The sequence below is a fragment of the Centrocercus urophasianus genome, unplaced genomic scaffold, assembly GCF_019232065.1.
Source record: "Centrocercus urophasianus isolate 14NV4802_14NV808 unplaced genomic scaffold, USGS_Curo_1.0 seq_16, whole genome shotgun sequence".
NCBI lineage: Eukaryota > Metazoa > Chordata > Aves > Galliformes > Phasianidae > Centrocercus > Centrocercus urophasianus.
The window spans coordinates 42,131,314-42,158,869 of record NW_024884711.1 but is presented as its reverse complement, the minus strand read 5'-3'; the positions used below and the strand labels follow the sequence as shown (position 1 = coordinate 42,158,869).

The 27,556-nt window shown below is 43.6% G+C and overlaps 1 protein-coding gene and 1 long non-coding RNA gene across 2 annotated transcripts in view; one reads left to right on the top strand and one right to left on the bottom strand.

Annotated features, from left to right (window-relative positions):
* The first annotated feature begins 979 nt into the window (after positions 1 to 979).
* Positions 980 to 4,045, top strand: LOC122159253. The gene is made up of 2 exons (XR_006168418.1): positions 980 to 1,455; positions 3,747 to 4,045. It is a non-coding gene; the product is annotated as an uncharacterized LOC122159253 (long non-coding RNA).
* Positions 4,046 to 7,004: 2,959 nt separating this feature from the next.
* XYLB (xylulokinase) overlaps positions 7,005 to 27,556 on the bottom strand; it is a 363,191-nt gene continuing 342,639 nt past the window's right edge. Inside the window, 2 exon segments of the mRNA XM_042816633.1 lie at positions 7,005 to 7,104; positions 7,541 to 7,607. Of these exon segments, the coding sequence (XP_042672567.1) occupies positions 7,039 to 7,104; positions 7,541 to 7,607 (133 nt within the window). The 3' untranslated portion in view covers positions 7,005 to 7,038.

Sequence of the window (27,556 nt, the reverse complement as noted above, 5' to 3'; positions counted from 1 at the left end):
TCCATCCTTCATTTTCAGCTCTGACCAAGAGAAGCACAACCCTCTGGTCATGCTCCCCAATCACAGAATCACAGAATGGCCCAGGTTGGAAGGGACCTCAAGGATCATGAATCTCCAACCCCCTGCCACATGCAGGGCCACCAACCTCTGCATTTAATACTAGACCAGGCTGCCCAGGGTTTCAATCACAGCACCGTAACGGAGCCCCTTTCCCAGCATCCCAATTTGTGCCCTGTGAGTTTTGACCCCCTGTAAGCAATTCCCCGGATTCTCCTTTATTCCCTGAGCACCTGGGCGGCAGCCCACCACGCTTACATTGTTTCACAGAGAGGTGTTTACCCGCCTGAAAAGCTAACATGTTTTCACCTCTTGCAACCTGAAAGCACAGGAGCTGTATGGCGCATGGGAATGTTACAGCTCAGGCACGAGGACACTTGAGAACTTCACCAACCTTCATTGTGTTTGGAAATGGGGCTGGAGGGAGGTAGCGGTTAGGCTTAGGGTTACGTGCCATCACTGCCCCTGGCGGTCTGAAAGCCCTCCTTCAGAGTCACAGAACGGCCAGGGTTGGAAGGGACCTCAAGGATCATGAATTTCCAACCCCCTGCCACATGCAGGGCCACCAACCTCCACGTTCAATGCTAGACCAGGCTGCCCAGGGCCCCATCCAACCTGGCCTTGAACCTCTAGGGACAGATGGGGCATCCACAACCTCTCTGGGCAGCCTGTTCCAGCACCTCATCACTCTCTCTGTAAAGAATTTCCCCCTGACATCCAACCTAAATCTTCCCTCCCTCACCTCCAAACCATTTCCCCTTGTCCTGCTGTTATCTACCCTTTCCAAGAGTTGATTCCCCTCCTGTTTGTAGGCTCCCTTTAGGTACTGAAAGGCTGCCATGAGGTCACCCCACAGCCTTCTTTTCTCCATGCTGAACAAGCCCAGCTCCCTCAGCCTGTCCTCATAGGGGAGGTGCTCCAGTCTCCTGGAGCCTCCTCTGGACCCTCTCCAACAGCTCTCTGTCTTTCTTGTACTGGGAGCTCCAGACCTGGACACTGAAATACATTCTGTCCCGGATGATTTTGTGCTGCTCGGAGTCCTTATGACACTCAGTCTTTGTCTCATGATAGTTGGAACAAGCGGGCTCTGTGCATCCCGATATCCTGCACGTGATGAAGGTACTGGGATCGTTTAAGCCGGCACAGAGCTGAGCTGCTCATGTGTCATTTATCTTCAAATCCTATATTGTAGCACTCGTGAGATGTAATTTCTGCAGTGAATGGCAATGTATGCTGACAGAGGTGTTATAAAACACGGAAAATACAGAGGGAAGGGACCGGCGTTTCCTTTATCTCCTCCTGTATGCGCTGATGTGGATTTATTTTGCAGGGTGCAGGTCAGTGATGCAGCTCTCTGATTGCTCTGTAGCCCTGTGAAGCAAAACCCGCCTGCAACAGGTGAGGAGCACGGACTGGGGGACCCAAGGCAGCAAAATGGTGTTCTGGCTGCATTTCCCATACTGGTTCCTAACACAGTGCTGTGGGTGGGATAGGAGGCACGCACAGTTCTCAAAATGCCTGGATAAGAGAAACAGAAATGTGTATATGGGTACGTGTGCATGACTTTATGTGAGTAACCTTCAGCTAATAAATTCTTGCTTTCCCTGTCGTGCCATCAATGTCCTTCCCAGTAATGCGTTCTATGGAGTGGGGTCTTAATAGCACGTAGGTCTCTCCAAAAGTAATGCCTCTTATTTATTTCCATGGAAACTACAACTGATACAAAGAGCTCAATAACGTTATTTGATAGTGCAAATCCTCAGCTACCAAACAGTATTTTTTCAGCATAGGCACCACCATTAGCTATGCATTTTCACCAGTCATGAACAAGTCTGCATGCCACGCTCATACAAATCTGCACCCACTGTTTCACAGCTGCTATGATGGGGTTATTGCTGGGAGTCTGACTTTCACTGTGCTCACATCTACTGTTTGGTCTCCATAGCCATTCAGCAAGCATTGATGGATGTCAATGGGAGCCATTTTTTTCTGCATGGAGGAGTTGAATTCCACATCTTTGCTTCATAGGCACTTCCATGTCAGACACCATTCTGTCAGACTGCCCCTCTGCTGCCATCTGTCACACAGCAACAAAATGTAGTTAGAATATGGTTGGGAAGGTTCAACCTTTTTTGCCATCCTACCAACATCCACCTCTGATATGGTGGGCCCGCATTACAAAATAGGAGGCATTACTTTCGGAGCAGCCCTTGTATAACAGCGTCCTAAGTTGTCAGTCGGTATCTACAATTAACTTCACTGGAATTTCTATATTTGCAGCAGCTGTAAATGAGAGCCAGGACCTCCAGACGCTCCTGTGCATCATCCCTGCCGCTGCCTGAATAAGCTCGTGGATTTTGCACTAAAAAAGCCCCCCCTGTGCTGACAAATTTGCCCTTTGTGCTCTGGCTTCAGCAAGGCCAGTAAAAATAGTGAGGGATGGGGCAGACACTGCTGCTTTCAGGGCTTTTCTTAGCTCCAGGCTATGGAGTGAGGCATCAGGTGCTGACAGCTCCAGAGGATACAGCAGGCAAAGGGGTCTGTTCCTGAGATGCCCCCTAGACCGACAGTTTTGTGAACATCCACAATTTGGTATTTTCCTTTTTTCTTTTTTTTTTTCCCCTCCTTTTTTGGGGGGGGGTTGTATTTTAAATAGCAGCAGGCAGCATCAGAGCCACACGATAAAGCTTCCCAAAAAAAGCAGAGTCCCGGCCTTAATCCACACCCCAACCCTGCCAGCAGCCGGGAACCAGAGCACGTCCATGCTCAGCATGGAGACTTCTGTGCTCAGACAAGGAGGATTATGGGCATCATATGACTGACTGCAATGATGGTGTGTGCTTAATTGGTGAAGGGCTGCATTTTCTATCTTTAACACAGGACAAAGGGCCAGCGGGCTGCCTCATGCACATGGTTCCTTTCAGGTGTTTTCTTCACTGTACTTTATCCAGAGAGCTGTGGATGCCCCATCCCTGGAGGTGCTCAGTATCAGGTTGGATGGGGCTTTGGATAACCTGGTCTGGTAGGAGGTGTCTACCCATGGAAGGGTTAAAACTGGATGGGTCCCTTCCAACACAATACATTCGATGATTCTGTGATGATGCTGACACAGCTGAGCTGGAGGGCAAGGCATGAAGCATCGCTGGGCACAGCGTGTGAGGGCAGTATTAAATGCTGCACTCCCTTGGGTGCCTGCCAGCAGATCCCATGGGGTTTTGCAGTGTCTGAAGCCCAGGAGTGCATCATTCCTTCAATCAAAAGAACACACTTGGTTGCTTCCCATAGACACGTCCCACCACCCACTTCAGTTACCAACCTATGTAAATGAGTGTAGTACAGAATCATAGAATGGCTTGTGTTAGAAGGGACCTCAAAGCCCAACCAGTTCCACCCCTGCTGTGGGCATGGACACCTCCATCCAACCTGGCCTGAGTGCCTCCAGGGATGGGGCACCTCATCAGTCTCTGAGTAAAGAATTTCCTTCTAACATCTAACCTAAATCTGCTCTCTTTTTAGTTTAAGAACGTTCCCCTTTTCCTATCACTGTCAGACTATTAATTTGCCCACATTGTCTTTAGTTGTTGATATTTGACCTGAAAATACAGCTACTCTGCAGTGTGTATGTTGACTACAGCAACACAGAGCCAAACACTCATCTCTCCAGCTCCCTCGCCTTCCTCCCTCCCTAGGTGTTCGGTTGGCAGAAGAGCATCATCCTTCAAATTCCAAGTTTTATTTAAAAAGCTGGACTTGGCTTTATTAAACCATTTGCAATTTAACAGTGAGAAGGTTCGTATGGAAGCATCGTGCCACCGAAATCGTCCATGCCAGCAGGGATATTTCAACCGAGAGCATCCCTATCCCTCCTGCTGCCATCCAACCTCTCTGCATCCAGCTGGACCACACTGAGCTTTGGCTTTCAGCTCTTACCTGTGGCCTTGTGCTTTCTGACACACGTGTAGAAGGACCAATAAAACATGTCCCAGAGCATCTACTGTATTTTTAGAGTTTGTCCCAGATTATCACCTGGATTTCAGTGGTGAGAGTATAAGAATGCCTAGTGGGGCCAAATGCATCCTACACTGCACTCCTGGAGGTTTGAATCAGGAAAAATTTCCTCCCAGACAAGGTAATTAATTAAATTTTGTGGCAAATACTCTACTGCCATTAGCAGGAGGTGATAAGCTTTCAAGACCACAGTATGTATAGAGCCAGGCAAATGCACTGAGCTTCAAATTGCAACGTTGCTCAGTTATGTTTTACTGCGTAATGAACTGAGCATCTCTGGTGCAGTGATTTTTCATGTTTGTATCAGGTCCAGGTTTTTGTTTTGCATCATGGGTGATGGTCTTTGCTTACTGGGAGCTAAGTTGTCTGGAGGAGACCCATCTCCATGCACTGGCAGCTAGTGAAGTACAAATGGAGAGGTGGCATTGAAAGGGATCTTCAGGTGTCATCCCGTCCATCCTCCTCCCTTTGGCAGTGTGTATTGGACCTCTCGTTAGTCTCCCACAGCCAAAGTGGGCCAATTCGTCTGTCCTCTCTCTCTGTTCAGCCCTCCTGGTTACACTGCCTGACCTTGGGATGCTGCAGGGCTCCCTGATGGGCTCATGCATACAAGTCCCAGGTTTCACAGGCACCCACACTGGTCTTATTGGTTCACCCTCCTATCAGCTGCTTTGCACTCAGATGTCCTAATATGCCATCTGCAGCAGTTTACTTAGCTTCCAAGCACAGAGCATTCTGTGTATCATAAGAGTACCAGGTGTGAAAGCTGTTCAGTTAAGTTCTCCATCACTATTCCATCAATCTTCTAGAGAGACAGGAGAGACACACTGCTGATATGGGTGCAGGTAAGGTACTGCTGCCTGTAAAAAAAGAAACCACTTTGCTTCCCAGCCTTCAGCTCTTGGATATTTTGGCATGTTATCAGGGAGAAATGCATTCAGAAGTGAGAGCAACCAGCCCTGCTGGTCATAATGCCAGGAAATGGTGGGCACTAATAGTGCCTCTCTCTCAATGGGACGAGAGATAATTGCTTTAAGTTGTGCCAGGGGAGGTTTGGGTTGGATATTAGGAAAAATTTCTCCAAAAGAATGGTGAGGAGTTGGAACAAGTTGCTCAGGGAGGTGGTGGAGTCACTGTCCTTTAAGGGGTTCAAGAACTGTGAAGCTGTGGCACTGAGGGAGGTGGTCAGTGGTTGTGGTGGAGGTGGGTCAATCACTGGATTTGGTGAACTTGGCAGTCTTTCCAACCTTCATGATTCCATGATTTTCTCCATGGATTTCAGAAGAACCAAAAAGAAGTTATTTTACAGTCAGTCTAAAGGTTTTATCCATTCATAGGTGTCTTGGTGTACAATAAATTGGGATTTTGTCCTTCAGAAAGATAGTTGCACTTCATTTCTGAGCTTTGTTTGCCTCATAACCCCCCAGCTTCTCTTGCTTCCAAAGGCCAGCAATCTCATTCCTTGTTTTTGCCACCAAATGTCACTCATTTGTGTTGAGAAACAGGAACTGGCAGCAGGGAAGTTGCCACTAATCCAGCAAGTGACCAATGTCTCCCAGATACCACAGTTTGTATCCTAACTGTGCTGAGTGATAGTACACAGACACATAATTATTCTCCTGTCACAGACTAAATAGATTGCAACTACTAACACCAGATCTGAATATGAATCAATAATAAGGGGCAGAGGAGGAAGATTTAAAAATTATGCCAGTGGTGGAATGGGACAAGGAGGATGAGGGACGTATGGCAGAAGTACAGGATGGGAGTGTTCTGGTAGCCTGAGTTCCTGTGTAAGCTTCTCCAGGATGTCTTATAGGCTTTGCTTTACTTATCTCTTAAGTACTGATCAGAATGGGAACAATGGGCTTTATCCATAGAAGTAATTAAAATGTTGCACTCCTTGGCAGAGGAGTTAAAATCAATTTCTCCAATACGAGATGAGGAGCAATTGGCCGAGCTGCTGCCAGGCAGAAAAGATCCAGCACTGTGATGTTTACGAGTTCTGTGGGAATCCAGCTCTGCCAAAATATCACAGTGGTGCTGGGATGCCTGTGCAGAGAGGAACCCTGCAGGAGGCAGGACAGTCTCTCCATTCAGTTTGGCAATTGTGGGGCCTTTGGCTCAAGAACAATTTCCACACCTCAGAAAAGATATGGTTCAGCTGGGAAAAGCCCAGAGAGGTGCAAAGAGAAAGATTGGAGGTGTAGAAAACCTGGCTTTGAGGAAAAGCTGACAGGGAGAGAAGTGTGTGGTCTGAGGGGGGGACAAAGCAGGCTGCCAAACACATGTGAGGCAAATCCAAAGAGGAGTGGTACAATGTGCCCTTGAGAGGGGAGATTCAGATTGGGTATGAGGAAAGCTGGGTATAAGGGTAGTGAATCACTGGCACAGGTTGCCTAGAGAGGTGGTGGTTGCCCTGTCCCTGGGTACACCCAAGCTCAGGCTGGATGGGGCTCTGAGTACCTGGTGGAGCTGTGGGTGTCCTTGTTCACTGCAGGGGAGTTGGACCAGATGGCCTTTAAGGGTCCCTTCCAACTCAAACAATTCTATGATTCCATGACCTTCTGCAAGTAGGATGAGGAAAGGGCTTTGTCTTCAACAGACAACATCAGGAGAAACTTCCCAGTGCTATGAATAGTTTAGCATAGGGACACATCACTGTTTTCACTGCAGAAAGCTTTAGTCAAAGGCCTTGCAGGATGGTTTGTGACCACTGGTTTCAGGGGCCTCCTGGAGGGCTTTGTCAGACTTTCTTGTCTTGTTTTTTCCAGTTGCAAATGGAATCATTAGAATTCACTGCTTGAGTGTTTGTGAAGTCCTGCAACAGTAGTAACCCCCATCTGCAATGAAAGGGATTGCAAGAGCAGTCCAGTGCATATTTAGCTAATGTGCAGCTCCTAGGGCTGGTGGTACAGACACAGGCTAGCAAATAGGTGTGCCATAACCACGGAAATTGTTTATTCTACAGCATTACAAATCCAACCTATCTCTGATAAGCAAACACTGCACAAGAGCAGAGCTTTTCTGTGTGAAATGCTGAAAAAAAAAATAAAAATCAGTTATGTTTAGTGTTACAGTGGCACAAAGAAAATCTCATTAGAACGCACTGACAATGATCTGTTATAAAAGGAACAGAAGCAATTTGTAAGCTCTATGAAAAATGCATCTCTGTTCTGCCCCATTCTCACAGCCTGCTGCTACTCTAGGACAGATTTCCAGTGAGTAGGATCTGTGCCTTCTTGCTTAGTTAGCTCTTAAATACCACGTTTTATTTGCTTGGAGACTTGAACAATAAATAGCAAACACTCTTGTCCCTATTTTAAACACATGGTAACTGCAGTATGGAGAAATGAAATGACATGTTCAGGGTCACAGAGCAATTCTTGACAGGGCTAAGACCAGAACCCAGCTCCCTTGTTCCCAAACCCATATTCTAGCCTTCAGCTCTTCACCGATGCTGGATTTTAATCACCTTCCAGGGAAGTCTATTGGCCTCTTCCAGTTGACATCCATGGGAGTAGTGCCAGGTACCAATGCCTCTGGGATGCAAAAGAAGCAAATGTTAGATGCTAGGAGAGAAGTGATGAAAGGAAAAAAAACAAATTTTACAGAAAAAGGAGTAAGTTCCAGTGTCAATTTCATAATATCATTCCCCCCTTTAATTTGTGTCTAGTCAAAATTAAAAAAAAAAATAGATTACTAATATTAATAGATGAAATGAATCTTGAATTTTATAATAATGGAGGAAATGAAAGGACGAAAATGATACTGTGTTGTTAAGTGAGATTTTAATAATGATTCTGTCCTCAGTTGGTGCGTTTGTTCCACAGAAAGTAAATCATTAATGAAGAGAGATTGGAAAACAGTGTTATGGTGACAGATTTTGAAAGAAAAGTTTAATTTTGCTGAACTTCTAGAAAGTCTGTAACATACCGGCAGAAAGTGAAAGACAAACATCTCAAAAGCAGCCCTTATAGATGGGTTTTGACACAGTGGCTTACAGAGCCAAGGTTAACATGGAACAGTTCCTGTGGCTTCTCTCCAAGAGAGCTGAGGTGGATGGAAGAGTTAGTTTAGAGATGTCATTTTGGTTGGAGAAAGGAAGGTTTGAAATACCTACAGAGCAGAAAATCAGAAACTGAAGGAGCCCACCAAACTGGACTCTTCCTACAGGTTCCATGGATTTTTTTGAGGTCTTCTTTGCACCATGTCCTCCACAGAGGATGGATGGTCTCTAACCACTTTGAACCTGCGAGGCCATTGAATTCCTGAGTGAAAGAGAACCTGCCAAGGCCACCACATCCCATGGGAACTCTTGATCTACCCCTTGCTATCTTCAGCCACTCCAAGGATTCCAAAAACCAGGTCCCCTTGGAGCAGCAGTTTATTTCATACCCTAGCCTGAAACGTTGAGCACGGGGAGGATTCCACTCTCAGAGCATTGGAGAAAATCATCTTGGTAGCTGGGATTTGGGGCCTGAGAAAAAGCAAGTGTGGAACATAAAAGCCTTCGTGTACATGATGGAGATGGGGGAAAAGACAGCACTCCTCTGATTCCTTAATCAACAAAGCACCCCAAGGCTGAATGCAGAAATTTGCAAATTAAACAATCTTTTTGTATTTAAATTATCAAATCAATAAAGAGACGCAAACATTAAACAACATTATATGAGAGCCTGGAGTGTCACCACAAAAATTAAGGCTGTGTAATTAAAAGTACAATGCAATTTATTTTTATATCGCTCTTCATTCAAATCAACAAATGTTATTACTTACCCAAAAATGTAAAGCAGTCTGTGAACTAATTTAAAAGATAAAGACAAAGTGACTATCGAAGAACCTATGTTTCTTGGTCCCTTAGATCTGGCAGCTGTCATGATTTAATATTTTAACTACTGTAATAGGTTATAGTGCTGAAGAAAAGTGCATTAATTACTATGGGAAACATTAAAAAAAATAAAGTAATTAAGAAGAGTAAAATCATTTTTATTGACTGGGAAAAATAAGACTATGAAAAGGAAAATGAAGGATGAAAAAAGTGAAGACACAAATGCTAATAGACGTGGCCTCTGCAGGATAGAAAACATACCTCTGCATTTGCTGGGGGTGTGGATTTGAATCTGGAGAGATACCGTAGTTTGCCATGGCCAAAGCACTCCTCCAGTATCTCACCCACTGGAAGCATCTTCTGATTACATGCAGCGCAGGGACTGGTGTTTGCTCCAAATTCAGCTCAACATATCCATGCAGAGCCAACCTCACTGGCTGTTTCTGAAACAGCATCCAAGAGCCTGAGATTGTGCTGCAATCATGGGTAGAGTGTGGGTAACAACATAATAACCTCAATAGCTGCCATCCTTCCTAAAGAGTCAGAGAGGACACGTGTAAGAAATCAGTCCCATGTCCCAAACCATGCAATACATCATGCCTGGGGACACAGTAGGGATGGAGCTCCATTGGCAAATGCAAACCTGTCAAAATGTCCATGGATATTATGAAAGAGGGAGATGATGCCAGAGGGTCAGCAGCTACACTAAGTATTTAAACAAATACATGCCTTGCAATCACTTCGGCTGATCATGGTAGCATTTGCACATTTTCAAGCCAGAAGTTCTGCTTTGATCATTTGTATTTACTTCACATATAAAATAGACTGTAGCAGCTTGGCCAGTACTGAACCCAGTAATTTGTACATCATTAATACCTCCAAACATGAAAAAATACTGGCAAAGATTTTGAACAGCCCTTCCAGGATTACAAATCTTCATCAAAGGCAAGATGACTTGTCTGAGGAATGACTTCAAGATTCAGTGATCACGTATCACGCCTGAGAGGAAGAAACTAAGTGAGATCTTTGCGACAAATGATGCTATTACAGATATGTGCTTGCACAGAAAGCCAGCAAAAGGGCACTGCAACACCACAGCTAAGTTCTGGTGATATTATTGACACCCACGGCCACACAACTCTTTGCTCAAAGGTAAGCATGTTCTTTCCCACCTTCACCCGCAGGAAACAAGGTCACAAAGCAGTAGGTGTAGGCAGGGATGTTTTGGAGGGGGCTTTCATTGACTGGGGGTCATTTCACAGCACACAAACATCACAGCAGCAATAGTTTTTGATTAGCAGAGAACTTCTATGTCAAATCGTGCAAAACACACAAGGATTACTCATGAAGGGTAGGTATCACATAGACTATGTGTGAGAAATCAACACAAGGGTTACAGAAACAGCCGCTAGTTATGAAACATAAAAATAAGCAAAGATTAAATTCACATCTGAGAGAAAGATAAAAGTTGTTGTTGTTTTAATGCAGCAGTATCCACAGGCCTTGGCTGCTGCATTGGGACCATAGAATCATAAGATAGGAAAGATAGGAAAATCATAAGAAAGGAAGATAGGAAAAGACCACTAAGATTGTCTACTGCAACTGCCCACAAACCACTATTATCACCCACTGATGGCATCCCTCAGCTAACTCCACGCGCACCTTAGGGTACAGAGATATAAATGCCTGAGATGGATGTGGAGCATCAGAGTGAGGGAAGATCATAAGGGCAGTGGTGGGATTAAACTTGTCCCATTTCAGGAATCCACAGAGAAGACATTTCTATCAGGCTGTCACTGGGCTTTCAGGAAGCAAGAAGAAATAAGTCTTTTTATTGTGCAATTCAGCCACTCTGTTTTAACTATCTTATTCAGGGTGAGATGAATCACTGTAGACTCCATTGACTGTATTGAGTGGCTCTCCATTGACTAGCAGAGAAGCCATGGGTGGCCAGCTTAAACACAGATTTCTGCTTTAGTTGGGCGAATCTACCCAGTTCTTCATGCCACGGTGTAAGAGTTGGCTGTCCTGAGCTGCTTGAGCTGTGGCATTTCAGTCAATAACTTCCACAGCAAGCACAGTATTTCTGGAAAAGTGACACCAATCATGAAGAGTTTGCAATGTAAACAGATAAAATAAATAGTGGTTAGCTAACTGAGGTGCCCTGTGATCACAGTTAGACAGTAGGAAACACAACGTACACCTCCTGTACCATACCACTAAAGCACCTCTTTTATAGCAGTTTTCCATATATTCACAGAGAGACTAGTTCAGATATGTGCTGAATTTTGCAGTCAGTACTCTCCATCCAAACTGAAGGGATATCCAACAGGGCAGGAAGGTGATTATCCCCTTCTACTCTGGCCCTGTGAGGCTACATTTGGAGTACGGCATCCAGACCTGGCATCTCCAGTACAGGAGGGATGTGGAGCTGTTGCACTGGGTCCAAAGGAGGGCTGTGAAGATGATTAAAGGGCTGGAGCACCTCTCCTACGAAGAAAGGTTGAGGGAGCTGGGCTTGTTTAGCCTAGAGAAGAGAAGGCTATGGGGAGATCTCATTGAGGGCTTTCAGTACCTGAAGGGAGTTTATAAACAGGAGAGGGACTGGCAGGTAGATAGCTATAGGGCGAGGGGGAATGGCTTTAAACTAAAAGAGGAGAAATTTAGGTTTGATGTTAGGAAAAATATTATTTGCTCAGAGGGTGGTGAGGCCCTGACAAAGGCTGCCCAGCAAAACTGTGGATATTCATCCCTGGAGGTACTGAAGGTCAGGTTGGATGGGTCCCTGGGCCTGACCTGATGAGAGGTATGCCTTCTTCCCATGGCAGAGTATTGGAATTAGATGATCTTTAAGGTCCCTTCCAACCTAGGCCACTTTATGATTCTGCTGAAGCCAGATGTAATGCTCCTGTGGCTGCCACTGCACCATATCCCCAGTGCATCAACCACCTCTGAGGAACCCTTGGGTCACCAGGAGAGACACTGGCTGGGTCACTAAGTAAGCCTAAGCTTGAGAGGGAGGAAAAAAAGTCCGTCTGTAGACGCACATACTGCTAAAAACAAAAACCAGCCTACACACGAAAGAGCGGCAGCCCCTACATTGTGGTGTACGTCCACACACAGCCCGTTGTTCCAGAAACTCCATCTCCCTTCAGCTGTGATCACTCCTGACTGTTTGCAGTCTGTGTGCAGTGACGTGCGTGGAATATTACTATGAAAATGTGCATTCTTGTTAATAGGTATAGTTTAGGATGATTGTTAGCAGAGCATAAGGCCTTATTGATTGAAAGTGGCATATGGAAAGGATGTATAATGATTCACTTTGGCTGCTAGTTTGAAATCCTATTCATGAGAGGGGAAGAAAAAAACCCACAACGCTCTCCTTTGCAGTCAGGCTTCATTCTTTCTGCAGCGTGTTTTTCAATCTGGGCCATTTTACAAGTGATCCATAGGGGAGATTTCCTGCTCTCCTGGGTGTGTGCTCAAAGCTCTTTTCAGTCCGGCAAGGGCAGGTCAGAGGAACAAAAGCTGAAGTTATCACACGTCTCTCTAGGAGGGAAAGGTTGGCTATGCTGCAGCTCTTTCCTCTAAAAAATTTTTTCAGGGAATTTAGTGTTTGTGAAGGGTGAAAATCTGATGCTGACATTTGTACCCAAGCTATCTTTGAAAGACAAAGCAGCTTGGCTCCGTGAGCTGCATGGAAGGTGAGCATTTTCTGGAACCAGCTTCACCAGGGGGAAAACTGCATGTTCCTACACGGCATTAGCAAATACAGAGTAATTAGCCAGAGGTAAAATCCCAGTGAAGGCAAAGCAGCCGTAGTATTAACACATGTGAGCTGACAGAGACAAGCCCTGAGGACCTCATCCATCTTCTGTGTGCCAGACCAAGTGAAGCTGGGACTGTCTCCCCTGCTTTGTCCTGCATAGGCTGATGAGGTGAGCACACACTTCATTCAGCCTCCACCCACTGCCCCCACCACTGCCAGAAGGGAAGGGTCGTGCCAGGGCTGGTTGAACAGTAACCTCTATCCCTGCAAGATGATCTGAGCTGTCCTGCAGCCTCCATCATACAGGGAAAACTCAAGAGACTGAGTTGAGTTCCTCAACTAAGGGCATCTTCCCTCAAGGTCCCAACCCAGCAGGCAATCACCTCATCTGGGGAGCTGGCTGATGGGCAGAAGGAGCACGATCTATTCCTACGCCTGTAACCCTTCAGACCTCACCGACATTTAGCTTGCTGATTTAATAGCAGCATGATGTTTGGTGACATCTGGATGTTTTTCTTGGCAACAGCCCCACGGATGGTTTAAATGGCATTTCCCTCACTTCTGGAAATACAGCCATTGTGTTTCCCCCAAGCAAATAAGGAGTGGAGCGTTCATATATGGGAAAATTGATGCTTTATAGGAAGGTGTTAAGTAACCTATTTGATTGTCATCCAGAAGCCCTGGGCTTGCTACACGGTCTTGCATGATTCTTTTTTTCCACTGAAATACCTCTTCAAGAAGATCTTGAGGATTTGCCTGTGGTAGGCATAGCAGAGCTCTCTCGAATAAAACAGCTCTGAACAAGCAAATAAACTGAATGCCTTTCATTATACCTGTCACCAGTTTATTTACTCCATGGCCTCTTTCTGCCATAAAAGTCTTGAGTGATTTCAGCATACTAAAACATCTGCACTCATTTTCAGAAAATAACAACGCCTGCCAATGTATGAAATCACTATTTTCTCAGAGAACATCTATTGTTCGGTGTCTGACCCACATTGTTTCTCATCCCTTGCAAGTGGTTTAAATGAAATCCACTTTATTTACTGTGGAAAGCAAAGTATATCAGAGTTAGACAATTGACTGTAAGCTTTCAGTCAATAACCGTTTATTTTTGTGCATGCTGCATTGAAATTGGTGGCAAAATTCCCATTTGGAGATGCCCGTTGGGTCTTGTGCCTGATCATGGGCACCTGCTAAGAGTAAGCTGGTGGTCCTCATCATGCACCTTCTAAAGCTGAATCCAATCTGCACAGACTCTTTCTGTAGGCTTCATAAGCCATCCTGCAGTGAGCACTCAAAATTTAAGACCTTGTATGAATGCAACTCTCAAGCATCACTTAACTGGAGTGCTGATTAGGAACTTTTGCAAGAGATTGAGCTATTGACAAGTGAATCATCTCTGCACCACAGTGTCTCAGTCTTGATTTTTGGTTTGTGGCCAACATCAACTCCCACTGAAGGTCTTTCTTGTACAGTTTTCCAGTGAATGCTTTGTATGTATGGGGTCATCATATCTCAGAGATAAACACCGAGGAACTGAAGCATGCTATTAAGCTTCTTAAAACATTAGAAAGACAATCATTTCGACAGAATTGATGTTAATCACACTTATATAAAAGCTTCTCATCTTCAAAGCATTTAACCAACATTAATTACATGTAATTGGCTTTTCCACGTACGTCATGCAAAATGCACCTTTCATGTCACTTGTCATTGCTGTCTTACCTGGGATTTCTGAGAGAAAACTGTGCCTGCTCAATGCAGCACAGCTTCCTGAAGCCACCTGAGGCCTCATCTTGCAAATCACAAAGGGCAGCACTTAAAAACAGCAATTGCACAGAATAGAGATGCCTCAGTTGAACCCAGCGATCTGTGAAAAGAAATGGTGACATCCTACTTGGGTGCCTGTAAAGCTGTAAGAGTCTCGATCTCCATGGTAGAGCTTCCTAGGAGAATTCTTAAAGCCTTGTTGTTCCCTGTGTCTGGGCATATCTTGTTTTCATTATGTTAATTCTGGTCATAAAATGTGACTTCCACAAGCATTGATGCTTGGCCCGAAGTGTCACAGACAGAAGGCAAGAGTCCTCTGGACTCCATAAGCATTGCATTTGAAAGAGTACAGTGAAAAGAGAAGGGACCATATTTTCCATTGTAACCTTGTCTTCAGACACCCACGAAACTGAAGACTTGGGTCCCTTCCCTCAGCATGAGGAGGTCTGAAACCTCCACCTATCTGCCACCACTCTGTCATGCTCTTCCTGCGTGGCCTTTATATTGGAATAACTGCTGCTTTCAGCCTCAAGAAACTCTAAAAAGTTAAGAGTTTGATTCCAATTTATGACGTGTTTGAGAAAAAATAATTAAAAAAAAATCTTTCCCAGTGAACTGTCAGGATTGAGCTAGGAAATATGAGTTCCACGAGTCCTTGGAAGAGCTGGCTAATATTCAATTTTCAAAGTGTTCATGGCTGAAAAGAAGGGATTTTGGAAGCAGCAGTCACATAAAATAAATTCCACCAAAAAGGATATTGGGGCACTGTTTCATGGAGAATTGGGGAATGTTTCATGAAGATGATCATTGGGTTGAAGATAAGATTGAAAACAGGTGAGAAGCCAAACCGAAGCACTAACAGCAGTTTGTCAGAACAATAGGACGTTTTCTGGCAGCAACTGGGGCAGGTCCAATAGAATGATAGAGTCATGAAGGTTGGAAAAGACCAAAAAAATAAAATCATCTACTCTAACCAGCAGCCCATCCTCACCATGCCCAACTGACCACATCCCTCAGTGCTACATCTCTATGGTTCCAGGGACGGTGACTCCACCACCTCGCTGGGCAGCCTGTGCCACTGCATCCCACTCTTTCTGAGAACAAATGTTTCCTAATATCCATGCTGAACCTCCCTTGGCACAACTTGAGGCCATCACTTCTTGTCTTATCAGTAGGTGTCTTCCCTCTGGCAATCTTTCAGAAGTCAACATTGTGGGTGATGTTATTCTTGCTTTCATATTGCATGTAGTGTTATTTCCAAGTTGACGGCCTTTGTCCCTGTCCGTATGTATACCTAACTGAGCTAAAGGATGTTTTGTTACTTCAATGGCTCGTAAACGGATGAAAGCTTCACCTGGCATTCCTGTACTGTGTTGAAGTAAATAAAGATGCTTTCCCTAAAGCCTGTGATTTTCTTAACCTTCAACTTTTATTCTTAACCCTTAGTGACTACAAAGACCAGAGTGTGAGTTACCAGCTGAGACGTTCAGACCTGGGATAACAAGCTGCAAACCTCTTCAGCTGTCTCACGCACCAAAAGACTCTCCATCTGTCATTAATATGCATCAAAGATAAGCATGCCTATGGGTCAGGATGAGCAGAAAAACAGTCTCGCACTGCAAAAGAGAAGAGCCCAGGGACCTAACCCAAATCATCTGGAGGGAGATTTTTAGAAAAGCATTTAAGTGGCAGGTTCCAGTGCAAGTCAGAACCGTGCTTGTAAATCAACAAGATCCTTTAAAAATCCCACAGTGTCACCTGCCCTCAGCATCTAGAGTGGTTGTTTATTTTGCAGACATCTTCACAGTTCCATTCTCAAGATTATAATTCACTTGGTGGTACCGCAGTTTTCGCACCCTTGAAGTTAAGTAAATGGTTAAGTGCAGTAGTGGTTCAGAGCTAGAAGACTCTCTACCTTGCAGGATTGAGCCCTTTAATCTATTCTTATTTCCTTTTCCATTTCTGCAAGTAACCCCAAGCAAGCTGGAAACACTAAGTGCAAAGTTACAGGAGATGACTGTGGCAATTTCTGAATGACAAGAGCATTTAAAAGAAATGTCAAGAGTCTGTGGGCTGCAAGCTTTTATGTTTCAAGGAGAAACAAAAAGAAAGGAGGGACAATAAATCAAACACAACTGCTTAGTGTGCTCCATCTTTCAGAGTTAACCTCTTGAAAGCCACGTCCCTGGCACAGAGTGGGCCACACTCTCTGATGGAGTCCATTATGCTCTGCAAAGCAATAGAAATGGCATGGTGGGCTACTCCGTGTGTGCCCAGGGGCCGTGTACACTGTGCCTTGCTTAACATATGCTCTGCATTTATGGGTTAACATCAAACATGAGCTGATTTATAATTTTTAATCAAAAAAGGATTATAACCTAATAAATCCTAATAACATGTTCTGTCTGGAGGTTATGTGGTGTAGCTGTATAATATACTGGTAGCCTCATTCTCCTAAGACTGGAAGACTGAGCAAAGTTTTATACTTGTCAATAAACTGTTCCCTTTGCTTAAATGGATCAAGACCCTTTAAGCACCGTGATGCAAATGGTCATCCCTCTGAATAGTCCTGCCTGCTATAACAAGTTTTGAAGTATCTAGAAACATATCAGGAAACTTGCTGCACCTTTGTGCACTGGATGTCTCATCTCTCTTCAAAGGCTCAGTAGTGCTGGTTAAGGCCTAACTGTTGGCCATTAGCTGAATCTAAGCATGAAGCATGTCAAACACATCATTGACGGTATTCAGAGTCCTAGTGAGACCTCAAGAACTAACCCACAGAGGCTAAGTGTCAGTTTGTACAGAGCCTTTGTTTTCCAAGTTAAAAAATGCTGGCACAAAGGAAAAGTTAACCCTCTGTATTGTTTTTTCTGGATTTTGGATCTCCCACCTAGACAGACAGGTATTATTTCAGGGAATCTGTAAGTAAACCAGACCTGCCAATTATCTGAGGAGGTTTCTGAGCCTTCTGTTCCCAAAGAATCATCATCTTCTCTCCAATCCATACTCTGTCTCCCAGCAGAAGTCTGCCCTGGAAAATCATTTTACTTCCCAGGAGACCTAATTAACACTAAAGACTAATGGAGGCTAAGTGTAGAGATTTAAAAAAAAATAATTTTAACTGCAGTTTCATTTTAGAAGCTTCTATTCCCTGCTCTTTATTTGCACACAGTAGGTAAAACACCGCAGTGGGGGAAGATGTGGCCAACAGACTTACGGTATTTTCAAACTAGTTACAAGTATTATGCTGTTGCCTTGTGCTTCCCTTCTCTGTTTGCACCCACAGGTGGTTTCAGCCTCTTCTTATAGGTATCCTATAGCCAGAGATGGTGTCTTTGTACACAATGCATGTTCTTGACATGCTGAAGCTCAGTGGCTCTTCAATGAGCAAGATCTCAACAGAAATTCCTCATCTTTTTCCATCTTCCACTGGGAAAGAGTATCAGTGGGAGTCTGAGCCAAGGCATAATAACCTCAAAAGAAGGATAAAGTTATTTCTTTATACACCTTTACTGAAAGTTTTTCAAATCAATCAGACAGACAAATTGATCAGGATCAACAAAAGCCATGTCAGTAGGATTGCTCTCACTCAGGTGTGGAGAACATGGAAAGGACATTTGTTAGTATTGATCTTAGGTTGGATATTAGGAAGAATAGTGGCAATGCAGTGGCCCAGGCTACCCAGGGAGTTGGTGGAGTCACCATCCCTGCAGGTGTTCCAGAACCATGGAGATGTGGCACTGAGGGATGTGGATGTGGTAGGGATGGGTTGATGGTTGGACTAGATGATCTTAGTGATCTTTTCCAACCTCAGTGATTCCATGATTCTATGATTCTGTGATCCACAGAATTGTAATGATTGTAACAATTTGGTTTGGAACGTTTCTCAGAACAGCTACAACCTTGAAGACGCAGACTTGGAGAAGGCACCTCTTTTGGCCCTTTTCCACTAGGCTACAGCTAAAACCTGTAGTTTTTTCAGAGCTCAGCTAAAACAAGCCTAGGCTGACATCATCAGTTGCAGTCTCTTATAATTCTTTTCATCAGTAGGCCTTGGACATAGAGATTCATACACTTTTGCCTCAATCCATCTCTTTTTGAAGTACTAACGTACCACTTCTTCCACCAGTGTTTGTGGAAGGAGGGCACACAAAGTGTCTTCTTTCACTCCCAGGCTCAGAGGAAAGTGTTGGTTGTGATTGTTATTGTACTAACATTGACTGCATTACTGTATTAAATGCATCTGTCCAGGATTTCAGAAATCTTTGGGGAAGTAATAACTGTGCTTTCTTAGTCTCACTGAAATTGAAGATGAAAGGAGTGACTCCCCATCTAGGTCCATATACCCTGTTTCTTTCTTTTCACAGTTCAAAAATGCCTCCTGCTCTCAACCTATCAGAGCACTGGGGCTCTAGCAGAGGAGCAGTAAGCAAGCTGATGGGTTGACGAGTGGACTTGAGGATCTTAATGGTTTTTTCCAACCTTAATGGTTCTAAATGCAGCCAGCATGCTGTTCCAAGCAGTCCAGTGAGGCAACCGGACTGCTCACAGAGTAAGATGTTAGAGCTGAAGGCATTTCCTGAGAGAGAGGAAGGACCATGCAAGCAAAAAAGAATTCAGCCGGCTTCTCAAAGGAGAAGGTTTTCTGAAACCAGAGTGAGAAAAATCCAAAATCCTAACAAAAAAAAAAAAAAAAAAAAGCACAGATTTCCAAGGACAGGACTCACTGGACTTGGCAGAACCCATCAAAACTCCTCCATTTAATCAAGTGCTGTGAATGAAAAGGAAAAGTAATGATATTAAAAAATTGCAGTTGCAAGCAAAATCCAGCAACACAGCAGAGAAAAGAGAAGCAGAGAAATGAGCCTGATTCAGACACAGTGCTACAGATACAGACCAGCCTTGCTCACCACAGCCATTTCCCACCATCAGAAACTTTCTGGTTTGAATAAATAAGGGTTTGGAGTGTGGGTAGTTCTCAAATCCAAGTCAGCTTTTAAATCTGCCTACCTCTTAGCAAAACTCAGCTCTAATCCTAGTCTAAGCAAATGGATGTTAGTAAAACAAAAGCATCAAACAGCTTCCTGCTCTCCTTCTCCCCTTCTTCCTGCTCTCCTTCTTCCCCCTCCAGCCATTCTTTGCCCTATCTGCAGCATCAGGCTGCGTTCTTAATAGGCAGCTTGATAAGTCTATCCGTTGTGACCACAATCTTTGCCAAAGATGGAGGCTTTAAAGCCTAAAATGGTGTGCTGCCACTTCTGGGATTAAAGACACCAAAGGCTGTCTGGTTAGAGCAGCAATAGATCGTCTCTCTGAGGATGAGATAGCAAGAGAGTAAAGAAACACACACCTATGGCTCCTACCACCCTTCTTTCTGATACAGGCTCTTGGAGGCATGGCACAGGTTTTGGGGAGCTGGGGTTCTGGATGATTGCTGTGATCCTGCTCAGTGAGACTCAGTGAGATGGATGCAGGCATCGAGACTTAATGTGGCAGTTTTAGATTCAAAATCAAAGCCTGTATCTCTGTTGCTGATCTTAAGGAGCATATCTGGTTTTACAAAGGCACAGCTCCCATCATGAACTTCTTTAATTGCACATAAGCCCTGATTTTTGCAGCTCCACTTTTATAAAAGTCTTTTTAGGTCTTATTGCCTGGAGCCATCTGAGGTTACAGAATTGTCCCCAGTTTTTTGAAGACCTGATTTTTCAGCGGTGTTTTTGTGTCCCGAGACTTTTTGCAAAAAAATGAGAGCTGAAGGCGCTAATAAAGAAGTGGCAATAATTAGAAAACGTCTCGCACAGTACAGATTTTATAACTCCACAGATACCGTGGTATTAACATTCTGTTTGTCCACCTGTTAGAAGAAAGAGATCTGAAGAGTCATAACTCTAAAACAGTGGGTGACAATTTAATGAAAAATTGAGCTCTGCGTTTAATTTCCTTTTAAGTTCAGTTGAGCATTCTACAAGATCAAAGGGGCTTTGTGGTTTGCAAATGATCTACGATATCAGAGAAACAGATTATAACCCGGCACAGTTTGGTATTTAAGTAAGTATCCGCTTTTAATACCAATGTTTAAAGTAGGCTAATGGAACTAAAGCGCGAGTATAATTTCCTATGGTACAAGTCTATAATCCAGTTTAATGTATCAACCGAACGCTAAAAGCATATTGTGAATTTAATTCTGTGACTTGGCCCTGTTTGCAAAGTATCCTGAGACATCATAAAATGCATCTAACATAAAAAGAGGCCCTGCCTTAGTTTGTAACTTTTGGGGTAGGGACTGGGCTCTATACGGGTTTGGAACATTAAAAATAGATAAGCAAAAGTAGTACTACATGTCAAGGAGGAATTTTTTGTTTTGTTTAGCCTAGATGCTGGAGATCTGCCTAGAAGACACCCTACAGCTGATTTTTCCCCTTTCATGTCCATGCAATGCTACTGTGGGCAGTGGAACTACAAAAACAAATAAACAGAATCACAGAACGGCTTACGTTGGAAGGGACCTTAAAGATCATTGAGTTCCAACCCCTGGTGTAGGCAGGGCTGCCAACCACTAAATCAGGCTGCCCAGATCTCCAACCAACCTGGAACAGCATTACAACTGGTTAAAAGGTACCTCTGGGTTTTTTTTTGTATTTTATTTTTTAAGCAAGTTCCTGCAGTGTCAGATTCCACATATTCCCTTTCAGAAATGGTCATGCTCCAGCTTCCATCTAATCAGAATATTCCCCTCCACAGTTCCAAGAGCTGCTACAGGGACTTCTCCTGCCACTTGCATGCTTTTTCCTATGCACTAGTTTAAATTAATGGCTAATGCATTCCTGTTTATTCCTGTGGTAGCACTGTCCTGCAGGCTAATAGGTCCACCCCCCTTGATGCTTACCTCCCCGATATGCTTATGAGCAGTCATTACATACACTTGCCTTTCCCAGGCTGAAGGAGTGGAATTTGTAATCTCCTCTGGTAGAGCAGTTTGTTCGTTTCCCTGATCAGTGGTCCTTCCTGTTTCAATCTTAATTCATCAATTGTGAACACCAGCAATGGGAATTGTACATGCTGTTCCAGGAGAGGCTCATCAGCCGCCTGTACGATGGCATTAACACAGCTGTATCTTTGCTAGCAACGTGTCTCTTGATACATGTCAGCATCGCGGTTAGTCTGACATGACGTGACATGACGTTGTTAGCTCAGACATGATTAAACACTACATTCAAGTTTTTATCCTCAGTGAATCCGTAGAATTTCTGATTATGGCAGGAATTAGTGGAACGTGCAAAGTCATACAGCCAGGATTTTACAGTTCCATCCCATTTCCACACAATTTCAGCCTGTGAAATTATCCAGGCTTTCCTGGTGGATATCTGGAGCCCCTTTGTTACTGACAATGCTTTTCTCATATCCAAGACATCCTCAGCATCAGGATGGAGCTGATAGATACAACAAAATCTACTCATCCTCCTCAGCTGCAGATGGGAGATGTTAGACCATCTCAAATGGCACTGGACACTTTTCTTTAGGCAACTGCACAACTATGAACCACTTCTACCGGCTAACGGAAAGGTGGAACTCTGAAGGAATGTTTTTGGACATATGGATAATGGATAAGATTGAAGTTTCAGAAGGAGGGCAAGACTAAAGATTTAAGGGCTGCGGAGAGTCTGTAATACAGGGAGAAGGATAGAGTTCTGGGAGCAGAGCAAAAAGAAGGAAGGGTGAGAGAGACCCCAGCTCACATCCCCAAGGAATTTTTTTATAATTGACCCTACTGACCAATTTTTAACGGGGTTCCCCTTTCTTAAATCGGGCAGACTTAGGGCAGCAGCTTTGCTTAGATGGGAGAAGCAGGTGAATGATGGTTTGGAAAAAATAGAAAAGTAACAAAATTAGGTCATCAGCTGTGGTATAATAGGATAGATGCTTCAGTTTTCACCTTGTTAATCCACTTGCCCCATTGGATAAACAGCTCTGTCTTGTACTTAATCTTCAGATAAATATGCTCTTAAAACCCAGTGGGTATTTATCCAACATAGGATAACTGTCTTTAGTGAAGCTGAATGAAATGTTTTTAGCTAAACTTAATTTAACCAATTGCTGAAATGTTTTCTTGAATCAGGTGGGGAAGTGGAAATGCTGAGCTCCTGACCAGAGCAAGGATGGCACCAAAGGCAGCATAAGCCTCATGCTGGAGGCCAGCTCCTCCTGGGAAGCTCAGCATGCATTATGTGACAAAAGAATACAGGTAGTTATCACTTCTGGGGCACTTCTTTGTAGTGTGTCACCCAACTTTCAAGAATGGTCAATTCCTCTATCAATATTGTCAGGCATCTACGACACTCAGTTGAACTGAACTTCACAAATTCATCATATTTCTCAGTTACTCACGGCAGAGAAGCTGCAACTAGATGATCTTAGAGGTCCCTTCTGACTCAAGCCATTCAATGATTTCTCATTAACCTTTCATTTCTTACCTCCTCTTTTGTTTCATGACTTTATTTGGAAGTTATTGAAAAAATAATAAGGCCACTAAATACCTTTTTGCTGCTTCTGATAGTGCTCTCTTTTACTCTTTACTCCAGCCTTTCTCGCTCCTTTCCAAACAGGCTCAGTGGCACCACTGCCCATATCTCCTGGGTTCCTCTTCCCCATTCCCCTCCCACAGCCCTGACAGCACGAGCTTTTATCACAGCCCTACTTATTTAGCTCCCTTCTACTGTAAACACCACTTATCTTTTCAATCTCTCACCGTATAAGATTTTTTTTTTTTCCTCAGGTCTCAAATTATTCTTGTCATCCTTATCTGAACATCCTTTAATTCCCTTGGCAGTGACATATAGCATTCCAGATGAGAGAGGAGCCTTGGTTTTATACCATGCTGAAATTTACTCCGTCTTATTTCTAACACATCCTAACCTTCTGTTGGGTTGTTTGACAGAAGGGTGAGAGAGAAGAGTGCAATAATGATTCAGATATACATTTTTTCTGGTCAGTGTTTGACTAGGATGCTTCATTGTTTCTCAAGCTTTCTGCATTCCCCTTATTAACAGATCTTTCCTTGCGCAGTACTCCAACCAGGGAGCTACTAGCTTCTTTTCATTGCTGACAGAAGCTCTGATTCTCCAGGTGGCAGAGGATGAGCCACCTGTAATCAGTGGCAGCAGGGATAAGCATTCACTAGCCCTCACAAAGGACTTGTATTGAGCCAATGTATGTCAACATAGCTCAGTTTGGTTTGCCTTAATTAATGCTTTTTAATTAATAGAAGATTTTTAAACCTCCTCAAGTCAATCTTTGAATTATTCCTAGATCCCCTGTCACTTACCATTGCAACTCTTATGCTAGTGCTGCACTAACAAATACATTGAAATTCCTTTTCACTTTTTATATGGATAGTTTTACATTCACCAGTGGTTTAACTGAAGGATAACAGTGCAAGGACTCTTACCTTGAGCTGGGTTTATATGGTGCCTAGCAAAGTAAGACCTTGATCCACAGCTAAGCCCACAAAATAACACTACTGCTAACACTAACTTGTCATGTACCTTCACGCTGTCCAGTCACCTAATTCAGTTACGACCTTCAGAAATTCTTTGTCACCTATTCTGGACACAGGACTGATGTGAGCTATAAATTTTACCACTATGCTTCTCCATTTTTTTTTTCTTTTTTTTTTTTTTTTTTTTTCTTCTTTTCTGCACCATAATTTCTTCTCTTTTATTTTACATCTTCTTGTCCGTTGATCTTAGGCTCCAAGTTGTTTCAGACCTCTCTGCTCCCTCACTGAATGCATGGCTTAACATGTGATGCACTCTTCCAAAAATAAATACAAATGAATAGCATCTTGTCAGATGAGCCATCCCACCAAAGTTAAGAGAACTCCTGGTGGAAAAAGGTACAAGATAAATAACAGTTGTAGAGTCTGTCCCTAAGAGTTTGTCCTAATTAAAAGTACAACTGCATGCATTAATAATTTACATCTGAAAAGGTTATGAATGTGTAATGCTTAATTACAGAAATGTAAAAAGGTGATATTTGGTTTCCAGCACCCTCCTGAATGCTCAGCCTGTGAATTTAGAAATAACTGTAGCTGTGTGGTTTGGACTATAATTAAGATTTGATTAATCCCTAAAGCTCAGTTTAACTTAGATTAGATGTATATTGATTTGTATTTCTTTACCATTACATTCTTAGTACAGCAAATTTCCCTGTTCACAGTACTAGCAATAGTTAAGGGGTCTGTCTGATTTCTGACTAGAGCATCACTAAGCATCCTACAGGAAATGTGTCCACGTCTAGGAAAGGCACCCAACTCGCTTGTGCTTGTCATTATGAGAAATGACCAGTGGGATATGAACAGAAAGCACCATTTCTTCCAAAATTAGCCTCTCCTGTTTGGTCTGCATGACACGAATCACAAACCACTGTCATCAAAGCCAAGGAGAACTTTTCCCGCTTAATCTTGAAGACGTGGCTATAGGTATTTCCATGAGTTTACCTTCACACACAAAAGGCAAAAAGCCATTATGGCATAAGGGTTTCACTGCCAATGAGATGAGTGCATAATCAATGGATATTAAGATGTTATAATCACAAAAGAACAAGAGAGTTAAGCAAAGTAGACTAAGATAATACGGAGAATAAATGGAAGGCTTACCCGTATGCTAAGCTCACCTATAGGAAGCACCAGAAGAAGGGATCTCCAGAAGAGCTCCTTCCCCACTGGTAGCCAGCTCTTAAATAGGTGTAGGAGCACAGGTTCCAGCAGCACAGGTGAATTGCCTTCACCTGTGCTCCTCTGGCTGACTCATGGCTCGCCCCAAGTGATCAATCAGATCAGTTCAGGCCATGACTCAGCAGCTCCCATACAGATGAGTTTAAAGAACTAGATGTCATAAGGGCTAAGCTGTATGCAGGTGAAGAACCAGGCTGAGACTTCACGAGGGAGGAATAGACCAAAAGTCTTCACATCATCTCTGTTGAGTATCTCAGTAACAAGGTCCTATGGGGATCCCCATCCTTACAGTCACTACAAGACTAAGAAATCTTGAACCTATTTTAAGCAAGTCCAACTTTCCTGGCTTTAGCAGAGCTGCAGATGACTGTAATGGCTTTCCCCGGTGACCTCAGTACTCAGTCATGCAGAATCAACATAATGGGATGCAGACATTGAATGTATTATAAAAGTAATAGGGAATGATACTGTGCTTTCCCTAAAATATACAATAACGCTCATGTGATAAGATTAGGTAATCAAAGAAGTGAACTATCTTCTAATCCATACAATAGCACTGCCCCCAGAGCCTGCGACTACTTCTACTCTACATCTTGGTGGCAGAGTTTTGGCCTCATCTCTCATGCCCAGTCTTGATGTCCTAGACTTAAAGAAGCCCTCTGTCCACTCCTCTTCCTATAATTAGAAACCCGCCTTAACTAAAACCGTAGCATTTCCTGATCTATATATTTCCATATTAAACATCACCTTCAGTTGATCAGGCTCAGGAACTCAATCCAGAAGTGAGCTGAGTTGGAAGGCTGCCTGAACACCCAACACGTCCTTACATGACTGCTTGTCCAGTATCCAACAGGCAGCTCTTCTCACCCAGCTTTTGACAGAAGCCATGTGTTAAACAGCTCCCCAGATCCACATCAGCTCTGTGGGTGCTCTGAAATTAGTGTTACAGTGAACAAATGCAGCCCAGCTTACAACCAATTATTAGGAGGATTTGCAATGATTTCACAATATCCTAGAAATTCTGCTTTCTGGAGTTATTGGGCAGAATATTTATTTTCCTGGACCTGCTGGCTACCTATTAGCAGCATGTTACCCTGAAGTGAAGCTTTAAAATAGCTCATTCACCTCCACAGGGCAGTAGCATCATGCCTGTGGAAGGTGAGCAATATTTATTTTCCATGTAAGACTGTCTGGTAATGACGAATTGTTACAGCCATCATGACCAAAATGGCCAAGGGTTAAACTCACACTGCTAGATTCACACTCTCTTCTTTTTCCCTCATTCCCTCTCCATTTTACAGGAGATTTCAGAACCTGGTATTTAACCCTCTATACATCATGTCTACAGTATCACAGTCTTTGGGGTTGTGCCACTCTCGGTTGGGTGATGCTCTACCTCAGAACCAACGGGAGAGACAGTTCTGGGGAAATAATACAGACAATCTGTGATCTGTTGGTTATAAAAGGAAAAGCCTGATTACTATGGGCAAGTCAATGCAGTGCACGTGGTATGGCTTTAGAACTAATGCAGCACACCATGCAGTCTGCATTAGTTCTAAAGTATGTTGCATGGGGTGTAGGACTGATCCCATCTTGCATATCAAGCAGGGAGCTATGTCTCCAATAACAGGGCAGTATTTTTTCTTTTTTTCTTCTTCTACATGATCCCAAGCAGACGTCGTTATGGAGCATCAGCACACACTGATGTCCAGGCTCAAAGAATCTTTTCAACTGGGGAGGAAGATTTAAATGTTCCCAGTTCAGGTATCTAGAGTCCTGGGAAGATCAAAGCATATAAGACGTAAAGAGTTTCAGTCTGGGCTCTTGCTGTTCCTCTGGAGCCTGAAATGGTGCTGTTATAAAAATTTCACTTTATGGCCTCTTTAGCTTTAGGGGTCTGACCAAAAGAAGTTACCCTATACAGACACTGCATCTACGGTTGCTCTCCCTCACTACCTGCAAGGCTCCTGCTTTCTGTTGCTACCTAGGATGGGAAACAAGGTTCTGAGAGTGATATTTAGCTTTTTGATTTTATTTCCATTGCAAGTCTCCAGACATCTCCAAATTTCATGTGAAGCAAGACAAGTCCATGAGGTTTTGCTATTGTTGAATCTAAGGCTTCTTTAGCCACAGGCTCTGAATGTGGCCTTTAAGAGCTGCACCCTTTTCTGATTGCTGTGAGCTTGTTGCCCTCACCAAAACCTCTTGAATGCCATCAGCAAAGCCCCTCTCCACCCTGATAATGTGAAATTGGATAGAGATGGTAATGCTACCTTATAACAACGCTCCTGAGCCATATGAACACCTTACACAGACACCAGAATACAGTAAGAGATCAGCAGGAGCATGCTTTCACATGCAGAGCATCCTGAAGATGTAAGCC